The 23,642-nt window shown below is 39.8% G+C and overlaps 1 protein-coding gene across 1 annotated transcript in view; it reads left to right on the top strand.

The window, feature by feature from the left end:
* Nucleotides 1-23,642, top strand: part of APC4 (Transducin/WD40 repeat-like superfamily protein) — a 465,104-nt gene that overhangs the window by 166,381 nt on the left and 275,081 nt on the right. Inside the window, exon 14 of the mRNA XM_089373770.1 lies at nt 16,557-16,661. Coding sequence (XP_089229896.1) covers nt 16,557-16,661 — 105 coding nt within the window. The remainder of the gene's footprint in view (nt 1-16,556; nt 16,662-23,642) is intronic.

Genomic DNA, 23,642 nt, shown 5'->3' with positions numbered 1-23,642 from the left:
ACTGTCAGATCTACAACATGTAGCCCTGAAGCCTCTACATCAGGCAACAAGGTCAAACAAATCATATTTTGTCAAAGAAACTCTGTCTGGTCAAACATTCACTATTGCAGTCATCAAGCTGCACCCTAACTGATATACATATTCTACCTCTTGATACACAAATATCTTTGTGAAACCTTGCTAGTAAGATGCTACAACTTAACACAATTTAATCTGCTCCTGTACAAAAGATAAAACCTAGTACTACCAAATCCTAGCAACAACTTCACTTTGTCCTGCAGCAGCAAGAACAAATCTGGTCACACTGATGACACTACCAACCTGCAAACTTTGTAACCACTATCGCTCCCACCAAACCAATTCTCTATAATCACTTCAACATGGTCCGTTTCCTAGTTCTGATCTCAGTGCTTCTTCCAATATTCAATTTAGGCTAAAACAGATCTCAAGAACATTCGAACCAATATATTACATTAAGAGTTCTACAAATTGACCATTTCAAGTGTGCTTCTACAAATTAACCACTCTCCAACAACAGTGCCACAAATTGGATATTCCCGATGATCATTCAACAAAATGTAAGCCTTTTTTTTAAATAACTTTATGAAACCACTGGCCTCCATCATATGACTAATCATATATAATACTAACTCGTTACCAATTGTGCAAATCTTTCATGGCAGTTCGAATACTTATTGAGAGGAGTACATTATAAGCTCATGGACACCAAAATAAAAATGAATCTGGTGCTGTCAGAAACAAAAGAACATGTGCATCAAGCATCCAAAGTTTAAAAAATATCCCAGCGTATACATAGCCTCCTGGCTCTTACAAATTCGATGTATCTTTATGATTTCCTCTATGCTGCGATTTTCTTTGTGCTGTGCAAGACATCCTTCAATTTTATTCTGGGGGGAACCATTTACTTTGCAAAGGTTTCCAACAATGGAGCCTGTATAATTTGCCATAGGACATTCTTTTACACAGCTTTATGCCTTAGTTGTCTTCGACTCATTTATCTTTTACTGGATTAAATAAATTCCTTACCGATGTGAGTTAATACCGGCATACCAGAACGAGTTAGTATCAAAATGACGCCGTTCTGTCAATCTTGAAAGGAACGCCATCACCAAACGAAGCTTTTATCAGTACATTGGATTGATCAACATTCTTCAGGCAATAAATTGGTCTATCTCTAACAATGAAGAAAACGGAAAAGCTGCATAAGTCATGTTACATTCTCCATCTCTTTACTCAACGTAATGTGTGTAATCGAAGCACTGGAGTATTTATTTGATTCTTCAATATCATAAAAAATGCATAACATCAGATTGCACTGCATGCAGAAGCTGCTATTCAAGCCATACGCTTAGCAAAAACCATAACCCAAAAATAGAGAATAAACCAAGATTGCTTCTTCAGATTAGGCCTGTTTGTATGCTTGATGTGACTACCCAAGGCCACAAGTCTAATTAGGTCACTGTTTTAGGGTCACAAGCTTCTTTGCTGGTCCAGAAAGACACTCGCCCATGCTGCACAATACATAACTGTTTCTCAGAGCCAGATTCTATAGAAGTCTGCAATCAAACAAGTGAAACCCTTATTCCAAGAACATAACCAAAACCCTTCCACAATACTGCCTCTCATTTGATTTGGCAATGTCTCCACAGGGCTGAGAATATCAGAGTAAGGTTACTCAATGAATTCGCGTTGATTACATATTTAGGAGGTGAGTGAAGGTGTCATTATGTCGGTTTTGGAGTTCACCAAGTAGAGTAGTCAATTTCATGTTTTTAGGGAGGAAATTTGAATTTTAAATTTACAGTTTTTGAGCAAAAACCCTTAATATACTTGGGTCAAATTTTTTTCAATTTTTGATGCTCAAAATATTTAATTTATCCTTAATAATAAGATTTTGTTTGACCTCACGACTTTACCCAATGATAATAAGCCACATCATCAACCTTTGGGGTTTTTGCCTGCAAATTGGGTGCGTCATATTCAAATAGGCATAACTCCCATCGTGAAGGCTATCATGGTGTGCAACATACCACCAGAATCGGCTTGACGGAGAGCATGTAATGACGATGGTGCTGTGATCAGTTTCACTGATCTTCATCCTCAAAAAACTCAACAAATTTGGGGATACTAGGGTTTCTAGCCATCCTTCCTTTGGAGCTTCCAACTAATGCAATCCAAAGAAAACAAATGTTGACATCAATGACAACACCATTGAACAATCCCCCCTTTGTCATTGATGGCAACACATATTCCCCCTGCAATCACTGTTCCCCCTGACTTCATGCCTCAATCTTCTTCTCCTAATTTCTCTCCCCCTTTGAAACCTGTGGCAAGGTGTGACCCCCCCTCAGATACTACTTGCTTCTCTGTTCTTGTAGCATGCCTGTCCTCCTCCCAACGAAATGCCTTCCTTTGCTTGCGACAATAAACAACCTATCTATTCCTGACATGCTATGCTTCATACGGATCGCCACAGCGGATTCTACCTGTTTATAAATCAACAACATGAGTCCTTTTGCGATTTTGTCCTTATCTTTTCGTGCCAAAGCTATTCCACTAAAATTGCCCATAAAGTTGAAATGCCGTTCTAAAGACTTCCTCATATCTGCCAACTATCATCTTGTCAAAGGAACAGATCTTCAAATGTACTACTGCTACTAGACAAACTCCCCCTTTTACAATATTTAAAGGGAATCAACATGTTGAATTCTTCAGAATAATGTGTGAAGCAACTCTTCGGCCGGATGATCTTGAACCTTGTCATCTTCCAATGTACTTGTTGATTCATCATGAGCTTTTGCTTTAACAAATCCCAAAAGCATGACTGCAGAGACTTTTCTATTGACCTTTTCTCCTTGTTTTTCTTTTCTTCTCCAGATGTTCCTATACTTGGTGTTAGGATTGAAAGATTCCATCTTGAACTTGCAATCACGAGCTATATGCCCATAGTTTTGGCATTTGCAACATTCAGTGTTGGGCCTGAATGATTGAATGAGTGACATATACTTTCTTTTGAGAAAGTTTTTGAAATTTTCCTTGCGATCCAACAACCTTGCTCCTCGGGTTTTTATAATGCCTTTGATAGTCACATCTGTCATAAATTATGCAATCCCTAGCCATATGCCCAAAGATAGAACATGAAAAACAATAACCGTTAAATGTGCTAAGATACCAGAATGTGTTGTCTCGTTCTGTGGATATTCTGAGTTCTTCCTTCTTTTGAGGAGTTGCAACCTTTTTAACCTTGTTCTGTTCTCCATTTCGATTTTGCCTCTGAGGGATCTTGTTATCAGTCGTGCTCTCTGCCTACTTGGAGCTTGTGCCTTTGTCATATGGAGCTTCACCTGCTTCTTCTTTCATCTTCAATTTAGCCATGTCATTATTCTTCCTTACGCCATCCAACAATTTCTACTTCCTGAGGTTATCTATTTCAAATAGGGTAGTGTCAAGTTCTCCTTGCTTTTATTGCAAGGATTTCTTGAAATCTGTCTTTCAACAATTTCCTTTTGTTTAGCCTGTCAACTTTTTCTCTTAAGGATACATCTTCCTCTTCTCGTTTCATGTAATCCTCTTCTTTCTTCTAAATATGACACTTTTGTTCTTCTTCGATTCTCTTGGCCTCTTCAAGCTAAATCTTCAGACAAGTGTTCTCTTCTTTCAACTGGTGACAAAGGTCTTCTTCAACCTTAGACTTTTCTTTGAGATGACTTGTTAGATGAACAATTTCTTGTTCCTTTTTATTGATGATATGATCCTTCTTATTAGCATCCTGCATTTGTTCCTTAAGCCTGTTAATCTCTACAATAGCTACATCAAGTTTTTGTTTTTTTTTGATCGACTTCTTCCTTGAGCTTGCGATTTTCTTCCTCTGTGTTTTTCAGCTCTTTTAAAGCATTGATTAATACCTCTTCTTCTTCTTATTTTTCTTCCTTATTGTCAGAATCTTCCATATGAGAATCTACTTGACTTGAAGCATGATCATCATCATCTTTGTCTTGACCAACATGAAGATTTTGAATTCTCTCCCAAAGATGTTTGGCATATGAGCATTGTCCTACATTGGATTTCATAGAATTTGGCAGTGGCTCTGGAATTGTATTTTCTTGATTCATTAGTAGAAGCATTTCTAGAAACAACAGAATCCCATACATCATATCCAATAGCTTGCAAATAGATCTTCATTTTATATTTCCAAAATACAAAACTTGATTCATTGACCAGAGGAACTGGACCAACCTATTTCTCTTCGTCATTTGTAATGGGTTTTGAAAGAATTTCAATACCAGGAACTTCTTTTTGCTTCTTTAAACGCTTGGCAACTTGCTTTCTCAATTTTCCCATCTTGATTCACCTGAGGTTTGTCTTCCAACTGTTAAGCTACTACTGAAGGAACCCTCTTTGATACCAATTGTTGGAAATACTGAGAGGGGGGTGAATCAATATTTCTTACTTCAATTAGTATTTTTAACTTTTCAGAGCATTAAACATTATTAGCATTAGTTAAACATAAACAATCATTAACACCATTCAACAATGCACATAATCAAGACAGTAGACACCAAAAATTTTAGGTGGAAACCCTTCCGGTAGAAAATCCACCGAATGCTTCTTAATATTTGTCTTCAATGAATTTGAAATCAATATTTTCAGCTCCAACTAATGAGGCTTTGAAACCTTGGTTTACAGGCTACAACCTGACGTTTGTACCAACACCTTGTTTACTATTTGCGACTGGAAGGACTCTCCAATGCCCAAGTTTACGGGCTCTGACTTGGGGGATGCTCCAACACCTTGTTTACCAACTGCTATTGGATGGATGCTCCAACACCCTACACAGGCTCCAACTTGCCCAGATACCACCCTGTCGTCCTGAAGTGTTTTCAGGCTCCAACCTGAAGGTGACTCCACTCTCCTGCCTTGCAGCACCTTGTGACCTTAATTAATAGGTGGATAACATTTCACAATTTTTAGATTGGATCCACCTATGCTCAAACGTCAATACAAAAGAAACTGCTATTCAATCACTATCAAATAATTTTTCCTCTTCTCTATTTGCATATCAAACTCCAGTTGCATCAAACTCAACCAATTCATTGCTCTACAATAATGTTCTATTAGTCCATAGCTTAGTGATATAACCCTAGTCAAAATACTTTTGAAGGCTGAACTCCCTAAAACCTAGGGCACATCCCGTTTCACAATAACACATGCACACTGCCCAATGTATAGCTAAGTCTCACAGTTGCTTGCACTGTCCTAATGCATCAACTCAAGTTAATGCATTCACTGTCAATCCCTAGCTCACCATGTTTCTCACTGTCAGATCTGCAACATGTAACCCTGAAGCTTCTATAACAAGCAACAAGCTCAAACAAGTCATATTTTTTCAAAGATACTCTCTCTGGTCAAACCTTCACTCATGCAGTCATGAAGATGCACCCTAACTGACATACATATTCTACTCAGGATACACAACTATTGTGAAAATTCTATCACTGCAGCAATTGATTTACTTTTCCTACTTATTTCATCATAAGTTATTCATGAAATTACTTCAACAAACATTAAGATAAACACTGTTGCAGATATCACATCGTAATACAGAAACAAACATATGCACACATTTGACACAATTATTTTGGACTAATGTCCCCGGAAAAACCTAATGTGGGAAAACCGGTGCAGCAAGGGAGGATTTTATTATTCAGCAATTTTCTAGTACAACAGGGTGCCAAACTGGCTTACCCACAGATAGACAAATTTCCAGCACTTATTCTGAACTCAGCATAGGCCCTACTGACCTCTGCATCAGCCTGAAACCCTTTGCATCAGCCTACTGAGGCTCTACGCAGCATCTCTGGCCTTCTGCGTCACTCTTGCAGCCTCTGCGTGGATGATGCAAGCCTTGCTGGCTTTGCGCAATCTTTGCTGCCTCTGTGCTGATTTCCTGACTCTCTACTCCGTACTTGCTACCTCTTGACTGCTCTCCAGACCACTGGTTCAATTTCTTAGCAAACCCTGCTCCAGAAATTGAACTGACTGGTCTCCTTCAGTGTGTTCTCCAAGTGACCCTCAAGCCTCCTCTTATATTTTTCTCGTTGACAAATCAACGACCGAGATTAAGTCCCTAATCAATGGCTAAGATTAGATCTGTCTTGATCCATGTCTTTTGGACCATTCTAACATAGTTTCATATTAATACACATTAATATTTTATTTTCCTAAGTTTAGACTTAGGGACTCTATTAAAAATATTAATTATTTTAATATCTCTTGAACTATTTAGAATCTGGCCAAACCCTTTCTGGGTATTGGAGATCTCATGTGCCCCAACCTCTCCACCAAATTTCATGGCTAGAGCACATCCAATGCTACCCCAAATCAACACTCCCTGTTAGCGAGCACTGTGCTCTAGTAATACTCTTCATTGAGTATCACCCTGATCATCCGGCATCGGTCCTTATGCTGATGTTAAGTCTCCCTGCCCAACATCCTCTGCATAGCTGAGGACCGTACTGCTGCCTATGACTCTGCTACTGCCACCGCTGCATTTGTATGATAACTCCCTCTGCATCCGTGCTGTTGTTTGTCCTTTCTCCCTCTGCATCCGTGCTGTTGATTGAACTCTGTGGCTAGATTCTTCTTGCAGTCCTCAATGATTCTGGATGATCCTGTCAGAAAGAGATCATCCACATATAATACTAAGATAAGTGGCTCATTCTCTACGCCCAGATAGTAGAGATTTGGATCTGCGTCACTCTTGAGAGACCCCATCTTCTGCAAGTAGCCATCTATTCGACCATACCACGCTCTCGGTGCCTGCTTCAGCCCATACAAGGCTTTCTATAGTTTGCATACATGAGACTTATTCTCATGAGTTTCAAAGCCCTCTGGTTGTTCAATGTATACCTCTTCTTCTATTACCCTGTTTAGAAATGCCGTCTTGACATCCGTCTGATGGATTTCCCATCCCATCTGGGCTGCAAGAGATATCACGGTCCTAATAGATGTATACCTAGCTATTGGGGCGAAGGTTTCCTCATAGTCAATCCCTTCCTTTTGAGCATACCCCTTAGCCACAAACCTGGCCTTGTATTTCTCAACACTGTCGTCTGCAGCATATTTGATCTTGTAGATCCATCTTGAACCTACCACAGATCTGTCTTGAGGCCTTGACACCACCTCCTAGACATCGTTCACCATTATGGAGTTATACTCCTCCACCATCGCATCTAGCCAGACCTGATGCTGAGCTGCCTCCTTGAAGCTGGCAGGCTTCCCATCCTGAGCTACTAACGCCTAATACCTGTATGGCTGTTTTCACTTCCTCTTACTGTTTCTTGGCTCACCGATGAAGTTCTCTGCATCACGCAGAATCTGACGAAGTTTTCTGCTAGTTCTTCCTCTGCCAACAGGTGCTTTTGTTCGCTCCCTCTTCTCATCCTGAGAATCTTCCTGACCTGAGGAAGGATTGTTCACTTCTGTTCGTTGAAGAGGCATGACCAATGGATCCTCTTTCGACTGCTCCTCGGAAGGCATTTCGTGAGATCTTCTGAAAGCTCTGTCCTCCTTGAACTTTACATCTCGTCGTACTACTACCTTCCTGCTCCCTGGAAGATAGATTTTGTACGCCTTAGCGTTCTAACTTCTCGCTATATCCCACCAGATACCCCTTTTCTGCAGTCTGATCCAGCTTCTTCCTCTTTTCTTTAGGTATGCGGCAATACGCTAAACTCCCAAATATCCTGAAATGACTGACTTCAGGCGTCTTCCCAGTGAAGACTTTATTTGGAGTAATCTTGCCCAGTGCCCAATGAGGAGTCCTGTTCTGAACGTAGACAACTGAGTTGCATGTTTCCGCCCACAGGAATTTTGGCATATCATGATCACACAACATGGCCCTAGCTGCTTCGACAATGGTTCTGTTTTTCCTTTCTGCCACCCCATTCTGCTCCAGATTGTAGGGAGCTGTTCACTCTCTTCTGATACCCTCCTTAGCACAATAATCAGTGAAGTCGTTAACGACATACTCTCCACCATTATTTGAGCGCAAGACTTTTATTTTCTTACCAGTCAGATTCTCCACTAGAGCCTTGAACTCCTTGAATCGACCGAAAACATCATCCTTGGTTTTCAGAAAATAGATCTAAGTTTTCCTCGAGTGGTCGTCAATGAAGGTAAGGAAATACTTGGCACCGCTGAGAGCTATGATGGATATAGGTCCACAGATATCTGAGTGTATCAATCCTAGTACACTCTTGGCCCTGTGTTTTCTTCTAGGAAATGCCGCTTTGGCATACTTCCCTAGAGCGCATCCCCTACATACATCATCTCGTTCCGTAATCAGATCCAGAACTCCTATTACACTGCTCTTGAAAATTATCAGAGCTCCATGGTGCAAGTGACCCATCCTTCTGTGCCATAGTTCGTTCAAGTCCTTGTCCCCGTGAATGCCTATTAGTGCCATTGGAGATTCTAGTTGTAATCTATACAACCGATTACTTTTGATCCCGATCTGCACTTTCTTTTTCCAGCTAAGGTGTTTGAGGTATACCCTTTCCTTGATGAAGTAGACATCATAGCCCTTGCCTTGTAGTTGTGACATGGAAAGTAAGTTCATCCCCAATCCTGGTACATGCAGCACATTTGTGGCACGAAACCGCTCTCCTAATTCTGTCTGAAGTACACTTTGCCTTGTACCCTTTCCTACTGGAGTACACTTTGCCTTGTTCCCCATGGTGATCTGAAAGTTCATCTTCTCTTCTCAATATTCTGAGAAACACTCCCTGATTCCCGTCATATGCCACGAGGCTCCACTATCTATATACCATACTTCTGATGATGCAACACTAGTCATTCACGCCACTTCTTCTTCCAACCTGGAAGCCAACATAGAGAAATCAAAATATCTTTCTCTTGTGCAATCTTCTGAAAATCTGTGTGAGTCCCCTGAGGTGGATGCCTCTGCATCATGGTCTCGACCCATAATTGATTTTCCCTTTTTATCTCTGATTACTTGCTCCAATACCATGTGAAAATTCTATCACTACAGCAACTGATTTACTTTTCCTACTTATTTCATCATAAGTTATTCATGAAATTACTTCAACAAACATTAAAATAAATATTGCTGCAGATATCACACCATAATACAGAAACAAACATATGCACACATTTAACACAGCTATTTTGGACTAATGTCCTCGGAAAAACCCAATGTGGGAAAATCGCTGCATCAAGGGAGGATTTTATTATTCAGCAATTTTCTAGTACAACAGGGTGCCAAATTGGCTAACCCATAGATAGACAAATTTCCAGCACTTCTTTTGAACTCAGCATAAGTCCTACTGACCTTTGTGTCAGCCTACTGAGGCTTTGCGCAACCTCTTTGGCCTTCTGCGTCACTCCTGTAGCCTCTGTGTGGGTGACATAGGCCTTGCTGGCTCTGTGCAGTCTCTGCTGCCTCTGCGTGGCTTCCTCTGGCCCTGTCTGCCTCTACGTTGATCTTTCGTCTCTCTGGTCCGTACTTGTTGCCTCCTGACTGCTCTCCATACCACTGGTTCAATTTCTCAGCAAACCCCGCTCTAGAAATTGAACTGACTGGTCTCCTTCAGTGCGTTCTCCAAGTGACCCTCAAGCCTCCTCTTATACTTTTCTCGTTGACAAATAAACGGCCGAGATTAAGATTAGATCTGGCTTGATCCATGTCTTTTGGACCATTGTAGCACAGTTTCATATTAATACACATTAATATTTTATTTTCCCTAAGTTTAGACTTAGGGACTCTATTAAAAATATCAATTATTTTAATATCTCCTGAACTGTTTAGAATCTGCCCAAACCCTTCTTGGGTATTGGAGATCTCATGTGCCCCAACCTCTCCACCAAATTTCGTGGCTAGAGCACATTCGATGCTACCCCAAATCAACAACTATCTCTATCAAACCTTGGTAGTAAGATGCTAAAACTTAACCCAATTTAATCTGCTTCTGTACACAAGATAAAACCTTAGTACTACCAAACCCTAGTAGCAACTTCGCTTTGTCATGTAGCAGCACGCTCAAATCTAGTCACAACAATGACACTACCAACCTACAAACTTTGTAACCACTGTCACTCCTACCAGACCTATTCTCTTTAATCACTTCAACAAGGTCCATTTCTTAGTTTTGATCGTAGTGCTTCTTCTAATTTTCAATTTAGGCTAAAACATATGTCAAAAACATTCAAACCAATATATGACATTAAGAGTTCTACAAATTGACTGTTTCAGGTGTGCTTCTACAGATTTACCACTTTCTAGCAACAATACCATAAATTGAACATTCTTGGCATTTTAATCATTCAACGAAATGTAAGCCTTTTTTTTAAACAACTTTATGAAACAACTGGCCTCGATCACATGACTAATCATATATAATACTAACTCCTTACCAATTGTGCGAATCTTACATGGTAGTTCGAATACCTATTGAGAGGAATACATAATAAGCTCATGGACACCAAAATAAAAATGAATCTAGTACTGCTAGCAACAAAAGAACACGTGCATTATGCATCCAAAGTTTAAGAAATTTCCCAGCATATAGATAGGTCTGTTGCTCTTACAAATTCGATCTATCTTTACGATTTCCTCTGTGTTGCACAAAACATCCTTCAGTTTTATTTTCGGAGGAACCCATTACTTCGCAATAAATTCCAAGAACAATGACTGAATAATTTTCCACAGGGTGTTATCTTTTACACAACTTTATGCCTTACTTGTCTTTGACACCTTTATCTCTCACTGTATTAAATAAATTCCCTTACTGATGTGAGTTAATACCAACGTACCAGAATGAGTTAGTAAAAAGGAGGGTGTTCTGTCATGCTTGGAAGGAAGGCCATCACCAGACAAAGGTTTTATCAGTACATTTGGTTCGATCAACATTCTTTAGGCAAGAAATTGATCTATCTTTGACAATAAAGAAAACATAAACACTGCACAGCTCATGTTACATTCTCTGTTTCATTACTCAACGTACTGTGTGTGTAATCGAAGTGCTGGAGTATTGATTTGATTCTTCAATATTGTAAAAAATGCACAATATCAGATTGCATTGCATGCACAAGCTGCTATTCAAGCCATATGCTTAGCAAAAACCATCACCCAAAATAGAGAATAAACCTAGATTGCTTCTTCCGATTATGCTTGTTCGTATGCTTGGTGTGACTACCCAAGGCCCGCAAGTCTAATTAGGTCACTGTTTTAGCTTCACACACTTCTTCACTGGTCTAGAAAGACACTCTCTCATGCTGCACAATACATGGCTGTTTCTTAGAGACGAAGTCTATAGAAGTCTGTAATCAAACATGTGAAATCCTTATCCAAAGAACATAACCAAAGCCCTTCCACAACATTGCCTCTCGTCTGATTTGACAATTTCTCTATAAGGGCGAGAATATCAGAGCTAGTTTACTCAATGGATTTGCATTGAATGCATACTTAGGAGGTGAGTGAAGGTGTCATTATACAGTTGTTGGAGTTCACTAGATAGAGGAGCCAGCTTCATGTTTTTAGGGAGGAAATCTGAATTTTAAATATAATTTTTTTGAGCCAAAACCCTTAATATTCTTAGGTCAAATTTTATTCAATTTTTGATGCCCAAAAATATTTAATTATCCTTAATAATAAGATTTTGTTTGACCTCATGACTTTACCCAATGATAAGAAGACACACATCAACCTTTGAGGTTTTTGCCCACAATTTGGGTGCTTCATCTTCTAACAAGCATAACTGCCAAACTGTGAAGGCTCTCGTGGCGTGCAACATACCACTGGAATCGGCTTGACGAGGAGCATCTAATGACACTGATATTGAGATCAATTTCACTAATATTCATCCTCAAAAAACTCAACAAATGTGGGGCTACTAGGGTTTCTAGCCATACTTCCATTGGAGCTTCCAACTAATGCAATCCAGAGAAATATTAAGAGTGTTCAATAATGGATGTTGACATCAATGACAACACCATTCGACACCTTTCTCTCCTAGTTTTCCTCTTAGTTGTGCCTCTAAATCTTCTCCCATTTTCTCTCATCTTTTTACCTCTTCCTCGTCCTAAATTTCCTCCCCTTCTTCTCTGCACAAAAAGGAAAATAGTTTTGACCCCTAAACGAAAGCCAACTCAAGTTATTGAAAAGGGAGTTAAGGAGAAAATTGTGGCAAGTCGACTTACTTGAGCAAAAATAACTAACTCAAATTGTTAATATTAATTGGGATTGCGTTTATGATGAGAAAGGTTTTGCCAAAAATTAGCTAAGTCAAATTTTCTAGATCAATCTTGGAGTTATTTTTTGTTCCATTGTAATATTCGCAATGGAAAATTAATAGTGATAATAAAGTAAATGCAACAAATACAACACAATAAAAATGTACACCAATTAGACAGCCATAAATGAGCCAGAAATACGCTAAGATCGACCAATTTTGTTATATAATGGGAGGAGTACAATATGGATTGGAGTGGGTGCACCTTGGCTTGCTTAGAGCTAGCTACAAGCCCCAGGTGGATGAATATCAACTGCCCAAATGATGCAGAAAACTCCCCAACAAAAGTCTACATTGGCCCTTGGAGAAGTGCATTGTTGGCTATCTCGGAGCCCCTGTTTGACCCCTCAAATCTGCCCAGAAAATTCTGCCAAATTATTTCTGAGTTCCTTGCCCCAAACCCATCAAAACCTAGAAAAGGTTTGCTCTAGTTTTGCCGCTCTAAATTTGGCTCTCCCAATGTTGGAAATTGTCACCTGTGACAGATGGAGCGTTTTCTGCTCCTAAAAAGGCTAGGGACTCTCCTCAAATAATTTCCAATCAAAAATCAAATAACCCTAATCCTACTCACCAATCCTCCACACAACCAACTCCACAATCTCCTGTGCAGTCCTGGGGCAAAATGATGCAGGCCCAGCCACAAAATTACGTTTTGTTGAGAAAGGCACCTTTTGCTCTTGGAAATTCCTCCAACCAAGAATTTGTATGAGAAAATAGCCTAGCCACAGAATAGCTCTTCCCCTCGGCACTACACCTCTCCAATCACTACAAGGTGTCTTTTTCTGCGTCCCACTGATGCCAAAAAATCATGCTAACTACGTGGTATCCTCCTAGCCTCCAAAGATGAGTGAAATTGCCTCCCTAGCATGGCACTCGAAGTCCACCGAAGAAAGGTTGAGCTTCTTGCTTGGGAAACTCTTGTGCTTAACAACACTATGTAATTTCTGAATTCAGGTTTCTGTGATCCATATTACATTAAGAAGAGTCTTTTCGGTAGAAATCACATAGGAGAAAATTTTGTTGATGCGTTTCAAACCAGCTAGTGTGGTTCATCATCAGGACTAGATGAAGATGTAGGTCATGGAACATGCTTAATTAGAGGGTGATGTAGAGACCAAAAGACGAATCTCTTCATTTTTTAAGAAAAGCTAGATATGACTTCCACTTGGAAACCCTTACGCAAGACCGTTCAAACTGATGAACTTTAATAGCAGTGGCCCTTTTGTATAGGGTAGTAATTTCTGAATTCATGCTTCTGTGATCCATATTACATTAAGAAGAGTCTTTTCGGTAGAAATAACATAGGAGAAAATTTTGCTGATGCGTTTCAAACCAGCTAGTGTGGTTCATCATCAGGACCAGATGAAGATGCAGATCATGGCACATGCTTAAATAGAGGGCGATGTAGAGATCAAAAGACTAATCTCTACATTGTTTAAGAAAAGCCAGATCTGTCTTCAACTTGGAAACCCTTTCGCGAGACCGTTCAAACTAATGAAATTTAATAGCAGTGGCCCTTCCGTATAGGGTAGTAATTTCTGAATTCAGGCTTCTGTGATCCATATTACATTAAGAAGAGTCTTTTTGGTAGAAATAACATAGGAGAAAATTTTTCCGACACGTTTCGAACCAGCTAGGGTGGTTCGTCATTAGGACCAGATGAAGATGCAGATCACGACACACGTTAAATAGAGGGCGATGTAGAGACCAAAAGACGAATCTCTACGTCGTTTAAGAAAAGGTAGATCTGTCTTCAACTTGGAAACCCTTACGCAAGACCGTTCAAATTGATGAACTTTAATAGAAGTGGCCCTTCCATATAGGGTAGTAATTTCTGAATTCAGGCTTCTGTGATCCATAGTACATTAAGAAGAGTCTTTTTGGTAGAAATCACATAGGAGAAAATTTTGCCAACGCATTTCGAACTCAGCTAAACTGCTAGAGCAACACTTAGAAGTTAAATGAACAAAAAGCCCCAAATGATGTTGCCTTCCTCTTATTTATACTTGCTAATCCCTTTCCTCATGTGGGCCCCCCACCAACAATTTTGAGCTCCCTCCTTAGCTATTCGAACTCTTCCATCAAAGGGTGCATATTTTGTGGGAAGGTGGCCTCCACATTCCACTGAGGAAGGAATTTTGACCTCCTATTCCTATGTATTTCCCCAAAATTTACTTTAGGCCCCAAAAATGACAAAAATTGGCAAAATTGTGATTTTCCTTAACAAAATATCTAGGGAGGGACATTACAGGCTTCAGTTTAACTCAAGAAAGGACCACTTAACTTAGTTTCTTCTCCACTGAAAGGTCAATTAATGTAACCATGCGAAGTAATGTCCAATTATGGAAGAATTTGACTTCTCCTCCTCCTTGCGAAAAGATGCAAAGGGAAAAACTATTTAAATGGGTGGAAGGCCAACTTTCCAACTTGAATTTTCTTGAGCAAATGCAAGCGACCATACTCTCTCTCTCTTTCTCTCTTATTACTTTGTGTCTGGGTATCATTGTATTCAAGTTTTGTGGTAGTCATCTTGGTGCAGCCAACCTTTTGGCTCTTGCAGAATAAAGTTCGTTTTGGTCCACTCACTCTAGTTTGTTTGATTCAATTTTATCTTGTGCAAATTATTAAGAGGTTTTAGCTATTTATTTGGCAATTGGCCGCTTAGATACACTCTCATTGCAATATTTTTAATTTTTTCCACATAACAGTCTGGTTTGTGAAGGTCTATTCCACACATTAAATTTATGAAGTTTTACATAGTTGTTTGGCCACTAACTTGCTGGTAAAACAGCCTTTATCTTGCTGTATTTCAAATGTTTTATTGCAGATTTACAGGTTAGAACAACAGGTACAAGCATTAGGAACACTCGCCTGAGGTTGGAAAGCACCAACCCAAAGAGAGAGGAGGATTTTCCATTGACCAATAGGGAAGGTTTTTTTGCTGTTGATTTTAAACTTTACATCAGCTCTACATGCGTAAAAATTAGTGCTAACTGGTTCTCATGTCATCATCATCATCAAATATCCTTATAAACAGGACAAGGCCCATCAAGTACGTAAAATGCTGAACTTGGTGTGTCTTGTCTTCTCTGGGATAAATCTGCTCTCAAGGCAATGTCCTAACTCTAGGTGCTAGCATCCAAGTTCAGAATTGTGCACAAGCATCCCAAAGTCAACGCAAGTGTCCAACGTCCTCTGTCAAAGTGACCTTTTCAATCATCCAGTGGGGTTGGTTATCCTCTCTAAAGTGCTAGAGAAGCATCATACAATCCCTCAAGGGATGGTGACTTTACCTTGGTTCAAAGATCTAACAGATACTCATAGAATCAAATGAGATCAACATCATGGGTGCAAGAATCATAAGAGTATTAGGGTGGGCTATATTCATTGAATCGGGCTTACTTCATTCTTAACATGTTAGATTGGTTGGGGTTTGATTCTTTTTATTAGTAATTTATGGCATCCCTTCAAGTGGCCAACAACTAGAGTTAGCGTGAATGTTTTTTCCTTGAACCCAATTATTTTGAAAGTTCACAGAGTCACTACTGAAGAATATTATCAATTGACAAATTGATTGTCGTACTTGTTGAAATTCTCATCAAGCAAACTGTACTGGAAGTCAAAGTTTTGAACCTTATCATCATTTGAACCATGGAAATTGTCACAACCAACTAGAGCAATAATTCAATTTTCTAAGACATGCTTTGAGGACAAAGCATACTTTAAAAGGGAGGAAATGTAATGTACATAAATTATGCCAATAATGATAATAATATGAATGTATAAGAAACACATTGCCAAATAAATATAAACCATATTTAATAATTAAGTTGATGTCTTGAGTGGTCCACTCTTGACCATTCAATGTATAGTTATACAAAGTCATACACCTACAAATCATCCCCTTCATACATTTATAAAGTTTAATATTCATTGTAGATATTATTCTGTCTTGTTTCATAAGAGCAATCATTGTTTGAAACAATGTCATTATTCTATCATGTAGTGTTTTCTTTTCTGATAGTTAAGGTAAACATGCTCCTTTATAAACGTATGCTCTAGGCTAATCTCGTAACTTAGTGAACAATTCCTTTCATGTAGTATATAGTGTACACCTAACAAAGCTCTTTGTTCAATGACAATATTTTTTATTCTAGATTAAAATGGTGCTTGCAAGTTCCTTGTTTATTATATTTGTTATGATGTGATTGACTGATGATATAGGGAAGCAACAAGGAGATTGGAAGAATTGGTAATTTTTGGAGGGTTTAAAGATACTAAGTTTTTGGAGAAAACTCTTTACCAACAATTCAATCAATTGAAACACAGGTACATTTCGATTTCTAGTGCAATCCATTTGTGTCTTGTATTTCGTTTAGATTTCTTTCCTTTCATTTCAATTTTCTAAAAATGCTTGACAAAAAAATCATTACTCAGGTTTTAACTATAGTTTTAATGGGATCTGAATCAATGCTTCAATAGTCATTGACAATTGTTATTCACATATATAAATATACTGTTAGTAATTTTTTTTAGAATTGTTAAAATTGATATTTCCTAATTTAGAATTAGTTTGTTTTTTCATTGTTCACTGTTTGTAGTGCCCTCTCATTAAGAATTTTCACATTTTTTTTTTGGTCTATTGGATTGTTTATACTTGTGGTCGTACAACTTAGCTCTGAATTGGCTTGCTACTTGAAACTTCCTTGCTTAGGTTTTCATGTCTAGTTTTTTATACTATGGGTCCCTGAGGTCTACCTATGAGAGTTTACAGCTTTAGGGGTAGAACCCCAATCTATCTTCCCATCCACTTGTGATGGTCAGATCTAGCTGCTGGTTAAGTTGTTCATAGTGAATAATGTAAGTGTTATGTTTTGAACCTGCATTGGAATTTTGATAGTTGTTTTTCTTGGAAGTTGTTTCGAATGGTTATTGAAGGACTTGATGCTGATTAATTTGTTCCGTCTCTCTCTCTCTCTCTCTCTTAAAGTTGCTAGGGTTTCTTGAGGACTAGGGTTAAGGGATCATCCTTTGGAGATTTTGAGATGAAACTTGTTACTGACCAAAAGTGGGTGATCACTAGGTGAAACTTTTCTCCTTTTCATCTCTTGTAGCCGGCAGCCAGCAGCCCCTGAGAGCCACTTTGTAGCCGATGTGATGTGCCATTCATATCTCCGCCATATGCATTAGTCATATGTTTCTTCACCCATTTGTCAAGAGCACATGTTGGAAGCCGGACTTCTGATCAAAAGGTACTTTATTCATTATGCAATCGGGTGCTCATGCTTGTTTGTATTTGGGCATTTTGGCATGGATTGGCTAATTTTCCACTGCTCTATGCTATGACAATTACTTTAGCTCAATTCAATCCTTAATTAAGCAATCTTTTCAGTAACAATTAATTCTTCCAATAATCAACAATAATTGAAGATAAGAGACAATAATGAACATCAACAAGAGACACCGATTTGGTCAAAGACCAGGGAAAAAAACCCCACAAGGGGGAAAATCCTTCGAAAATTCTTCTTCCATTAAATTGTCATAAAATGTTCAGCAGTGAGTACAATGAGCTCAAATCCAATAGATCAACGATCCAAGATCCAAAATGCTAATAAATAAAAGTCAAAGCTGGTCAACAGTCGTAATCTGCAATTTTGGTCAAAGGTCAACAACAGTCAACATGCCCTAACCAATCCACAATCTTGTGGTCAAAGTGTTCCAATCAAATGCAGCCTCAAGTGCTGTTCAAACAGTAAAAAACAGTTGGAAAACACCTAGTCAAACTGGTCAAATGAGAGAGAAACTTCTGCGGGCAAATCTGCAATTTTTCCTGTGGCCAACCCAAGTCAAACTGTTCCAAATGCCTCGGATTTTTTGCCAAAAGATGCAGCCTGATGAGACAGAGATACCCAGAAAAATCGAAGTCAAACTCTCCTCCAAAGGTCAATGTCAACAAGGGTCAAAGGTGCATAGCATTTCAGATTTTCGTCCACCTATAATTTCATCCTCCTTTCTGCCCACGAGTGAAAAAGAGCTGCCTCAGACCTGTACAAACCAATCAGATTGAGAGAGAGAAGATGAGTTGATGTGTGTGATGTCCAAATGAGCTTGAGGTCACTTGTATTTATATGCGTTGGAGGAGGGGCAATTTGTCCTTAGGTCAACCTTGACAATTTGTGTACCTGTGGGCTTGACTTCAAAAATACTTTTCTTTATCCAAATTCAGTTCTTCAAAGGTCAATTTTGGTCCTCTCGAAAAGAGAAATCTAGTCCAATGATCGGAATTTGTCACTGAGCTGCCAAATTAGCACACCCTCTTAGTTAGTGAGAAATTCCGATTGCATTATGTGATCATCGCAAATATCTCGTCATCAAATCATGTTTCATTATTGATTATCTCGACTCAACTCTTTCTCCTAAATCATTCTCAAATTAAAGAAGAAGAATCATAGGGGAGCTAAACCTACCACCCTCTATCCATCGAGGAGCCACTACTCCCACCTGAAATAACTACCAGCAAGGAGCCAATGTTACTACCCGGGAATCATCTGCCAACTGGGAGCCCAATGCTACTACGTGGGAATCATCTGCCAATGGGGAGCCCAATGCTACTACCTGGGAATCCAAGACAATAGGAGGGATGCCACTTACCTCATGAGGTAAGGATCGCGCCTATCTCACTGCCTGGCGATAATAGGAGGGATACCACTTACCATAAATGTTAAGGATCACACCTATCCTATTATCTATTGATCTTCCCACCTTGACCCTCAAGAGTCAATGGTAGCACCCCTGCATCTCTAGCTTGAGCAGGATGCCACTTACCGTAAATCGTTAGGATCACGCCCAACTCAAGCAACCAACACCCATTGGCCAGATGGGTGGGAAAGACAAATGCTAACTGGGGTATACTCTGTCAAATCTAAAGGCCCCTCAACGCCAGGAGCTCTAAGGCTCAATTCCTCACCCTGGGAGCTCAAACAGGGGGGAAGAGCATAGCTCAATGTCCTTGATCAGTCGGAACCCTGACCCAGGAGCGTCACATCCATAAGACCAAGCTGCTCTATGTTTGCAATCTGTTCATCTGTCGAAATATGACGGAGTCTCACATTTCCTCTTTGTAGCATATCACGTATGTAATGATATCTGATCTCAATGTGCTCAAATTTTTCATAAAAAATGAGATTCTCTGCCAATTGGATTCCACTCTCTCAGTATATCACTATGGTATCTAGGGCCTGCTCAAACATCTCTTCCAAGCTAATAATGTATCCTACCTAGGTCGTGTTTAAAGAAATATACTTCTGTTTCCAGCTTATCCATGATATCATCATAGATCATAAGCAACACCCAGATGTGTTCTTCTCGTAACTAACGATTCCAGCCCAATCAACATCGATGTAACCATGCAGTCTCATATCTCTGGAAGTGTATCTCAGACCAAGATCTTTCATCTCGAACTCATAATCCAACTCCTTACGCTAAATCATCAGAGGCTCACTACTTGTCAAGAATATATTATCAATGTATAAAAACCAAAATCAAAGTCATACCTTGGACTAGTTTGAAGTAGAGGTTCAAATCAACATTGCTTCTTGTGAATTCAAGCTTCACCATGTAACTGTCAATTCAGGCATACCAGGCTTGGGGAGTTTTCTTCAAACCACATAATGCTTTCTTTGATTTGGAAACGTGAGTCTTCCTGTCTTGTACTTCAAACCCCTGAGGCTGCTCAACACATACTTCTTCCTTGTACTTTTCAATGCTTCCATCTGCTTCATGCTTTATATTATATAGCCATTTTGAAGTTGCATTAGACTTTCCTTGAGGTCTTGGAAACAACATCCCATACATCATTCTTCATAATCGATTCTTCGACCGTAACATCCTTCCAAACTTGTTCTTTCACAGCTACTCTATTCTGTATATTTCTTATGGAAATTTTACAATGATACAAAGATATGCAAAGATAGCAACCCAAAAATTTAGAGATTGCATACACATAAACCATAAATTTCTCCAAATCCACAAACTGGCCAAGTTTTTATTAATAATAGTTGTTGTGGTACAAATGAGTTGGAGAAAATGCACTTGAGCTTGCACAAGGCAAGCTACAAGCACCAGGTGATGAATACAAGAAAATCCCAACAACAACAATAGCAGCTCCTCCAACGAACTGTGCTGTTGCTCCAAAATTGCACTGTGCTTGACTTTGCTCCCTGATTTTCCCACTCTAGATTGCCCAAAAAATTCTCGGGAATTGGGAATGTAACCCTTGTCCAAAACCTAGAAAAACCCAAAAAGGGTTTCTCTTGGTTCCAACCCTCAAAATTTGATCCTTCACAGCGTGGCCCTCCTCCAATTTCGAATTCTGCTACTATGACGGATCCTGTCAATCTCTTCTCTCCCAACTACAACAATCCTCCTCAAATGGCCCTCCAAATGATTTCTGGCACCCAAAAACTAGCCCCAAAAAGGGTTTCTCTTGGTTCCAACCCTCAAAATTTGACCTTCATAGCGTGGCCCTCCTCCAATTTCGATTCTGCTACTATGACGGATCCTGTCAATCTTCTCTCAACAACAACAATCCTCCTCAAATGGCCCTCCAAATGATTTCCCGGCACCGCTCCAAACTCCCCAGATGATGTTGCCCAAAGGAGCCTTACTCTAATGACTGTGTAGTCCTGTGTATGAGGATGTGAGAATTGCGTGTAGGCTGGTCTCTTGGCTGTAGCCGACCACCTCCTGGAAATGATGAAAGAACACTCTTGTAGCTTCTCCTGTCAATTCCCCAACAAACACTGCTCCACAAACAAGAAGTGACTTCTCTCTGTGCGCAACATTGGCTCCTAGACTGCTTGCTCTACCCTATAAGTGCGTGGGACCTTTAGCTAATGCTTCTTCCAGTCTTAGTGATGTAGGAAAGCCTTGGGTGGCACTCGAAGGCCACCGAAGAAAGGTTGAGCTTCTCTCCTTGGGAAGCTCTTCTTCTAAACAACACAATATGGGCTCAGCTGAATAGCGAAGGCAAATTCGATTTTCAAATAGACAAAAGACCCTATTGCTCCCTCATTCCTTCCTTTTATAATTGTTGACCATGCATTTCTTGTGGGTCCCTCCGCCAATTCGATTTGCCTCAAGGAATTCAAATTCCTTCTTCCCCCTTGAGCTAGTATTAATCAAAATTGTCAAAAATTTATTTTCCAAACAATAGAAAAATTTAGGGAGGAACATTACAGTCCTCCCCTCCCGGATGTTGCTTAATGCCAAGTAACAATAAAACATGAGGCTGTAAATTCTACTCAATTCTACCATGTAGCGTCCTCCTTCGGTAAATATTTCTAGTTGACCAAAAGCTCCCTGACCACCCCGTTTCTCAACTTCCTCTCCCGGGTCTCTAGTATGAGTTTTGGTGTCAAAATCAAATGCCCCTCATCATCCAATAGAGGAAACTCGGTTGCTGCTACAACGTGCTGTCCCAACGCCCTTTTGAGGGATGAGACATGGAACATGTTGTGAATTCGGCGCTTTGAAGGAAACTCCAACTCATAGGCCATCTCACCTACCCTCCTGACCAGCCAACAAGGCCCATAAAAGCGTCGCCGCAGTTTTTCGGCACCCTTCTGCTTGAGTGGAGATTGTCTGTACGACTGCAACCGTAGGTAGGACCATGTCCCTACTTCGAACTGTCTCTCACCTCATGCTTATCGACATATATCTTTCACTGATATTAGGCCACTTGCAAATTGTTCTTGAGAGCCAGAGAATTCTCTGGCTCTCTTGAACCAGTCCTTGGCCCTCAGGGCCCCGCTATCTCCAACACCATGTTAGAAAAAGTAAGAGCATCATATCCATAAAGAGCTCAGAAAGGGGACATACCAATGGACATATGGTAAGTTGTGTTGTAGCAGAACTCCCAAGAGGTAGCCACTTGACCCACGCTCTCTGCTTCCTAGTCACGTAGTTGCTCAGGTACCCTTCCAACCATTTGTTCACAATCTCTATTGCCATCAGTCAGTTTGGTGGTGATAGCTAGTGCTAGATGTAAGCTCTATCCCCACTAGCCAAACAACTCTTGCCAAAAAGACCCATAAATCTGCTCTCCCTGTCATCACAATGGTCTTGGGAAGACCCTGCAACTGGAAAACTGTTAAATTATGGTATGTTCTATGCTTAGAGCAGTTTACTTATTTTTCTTCTTATTAGCCATAGATTAGCAATCACATATACATTAAGTAAAGTGCAGATAGAACATTAAATTATCAACAAAAAACAAGCCAAGACAAGAGACGCAAGATGTGGCAGCTAGCCAGGGACAAACCCATTGCGGAGAAACCCTTTGATCATATCTTCTTTTATCTTCAATAGTTCAGCAGAGAGAAATAGTACAAAATTTGAATTCTGTAATTTATATCAGTAGTAGAAAACCCTAGATCAGAAAAGTCAAACTTGGTCAAACTAGCTGAAATTGACCTTGAAAATACTTGTTCAATTTCTGGTCAACTTGTCCTCGTACAACCTGAAGAAACAACCCTTGAACAGCCCCAAAAGTTCAGTCAATTTGCAGATTTCTGAAGTCAAATTGTAGCCTTAAACTAGGGCAGTCAACACCGGTCAAACTACATGTCAGATCATCTCAATTTTCGTGCCAAAAATTGCAGCCTGCCTAGGAGAGGCAACCACACCCAATCTGCACTCTTGGAAGGTCAACGCTTGGTCAGCGCTGGTCAAAGAGATGAGCTGCTGCCCTAGCGTCCTTCTTTCTACGTCTTTCTTACCCTAGGACGTCTTCCTTTCAGCGACACGTGTGAGAGAGAGAGAGGCTCCTTTTATGCGTAGGAGAGAGAGAGAGAAGATGAGTGAATTGAATTGTCCAAATGAGGAGAATGCTCCTTGTATTTATATGCAAACGTTGAGGTTGAATAGACATGACTGTTGGGCTTCTGAGCCTACATAAGTTTGTTGGTTGACCTTGACAATTTGTCCATATTCAAAATAAATTTATATCTCCATAAATACTTATCGGAATCGGATGATCTTTAGATCAATCCTACACCTCTCGATGAGAGGAATCTAGGAAAAATATCAGAAGCCATAAATAAGGTGATGCACATGGAGTTTGGCCCTAGTTGCTATTTTTAACACTCCCTGTCAACTAGGGAGAACTTCATTTGCAATCCGTTAGACAGTCGCTGTATCCATCAAATGCACAGTCTGTACAACTTGCCCACTTGCTCTGCTTTGCTCGAACTATGAAGAATAAGAAATGATTGAGGATGTATCATACCATCCTCCACTGACTCGAAGTTA

Source organism: Pinus tabuliformis, chromosome 8 (assembly GCF_031772625.1).
Source record: "Pinus tabuliformis cultivar Carrire ecotype Pingquan chromosome 8, CPIR1, whole genome shotgun sequence".
Lineage (NCBI taxonomy): Eukaryota > Viridiplantae > Streptophyta > Pinopsida > Pinales > Pinaceae > Pinus > Pinus tabuliformis.
This window is presented reverse-complemented; position numbering and strand designations above follow the sequence as displayed.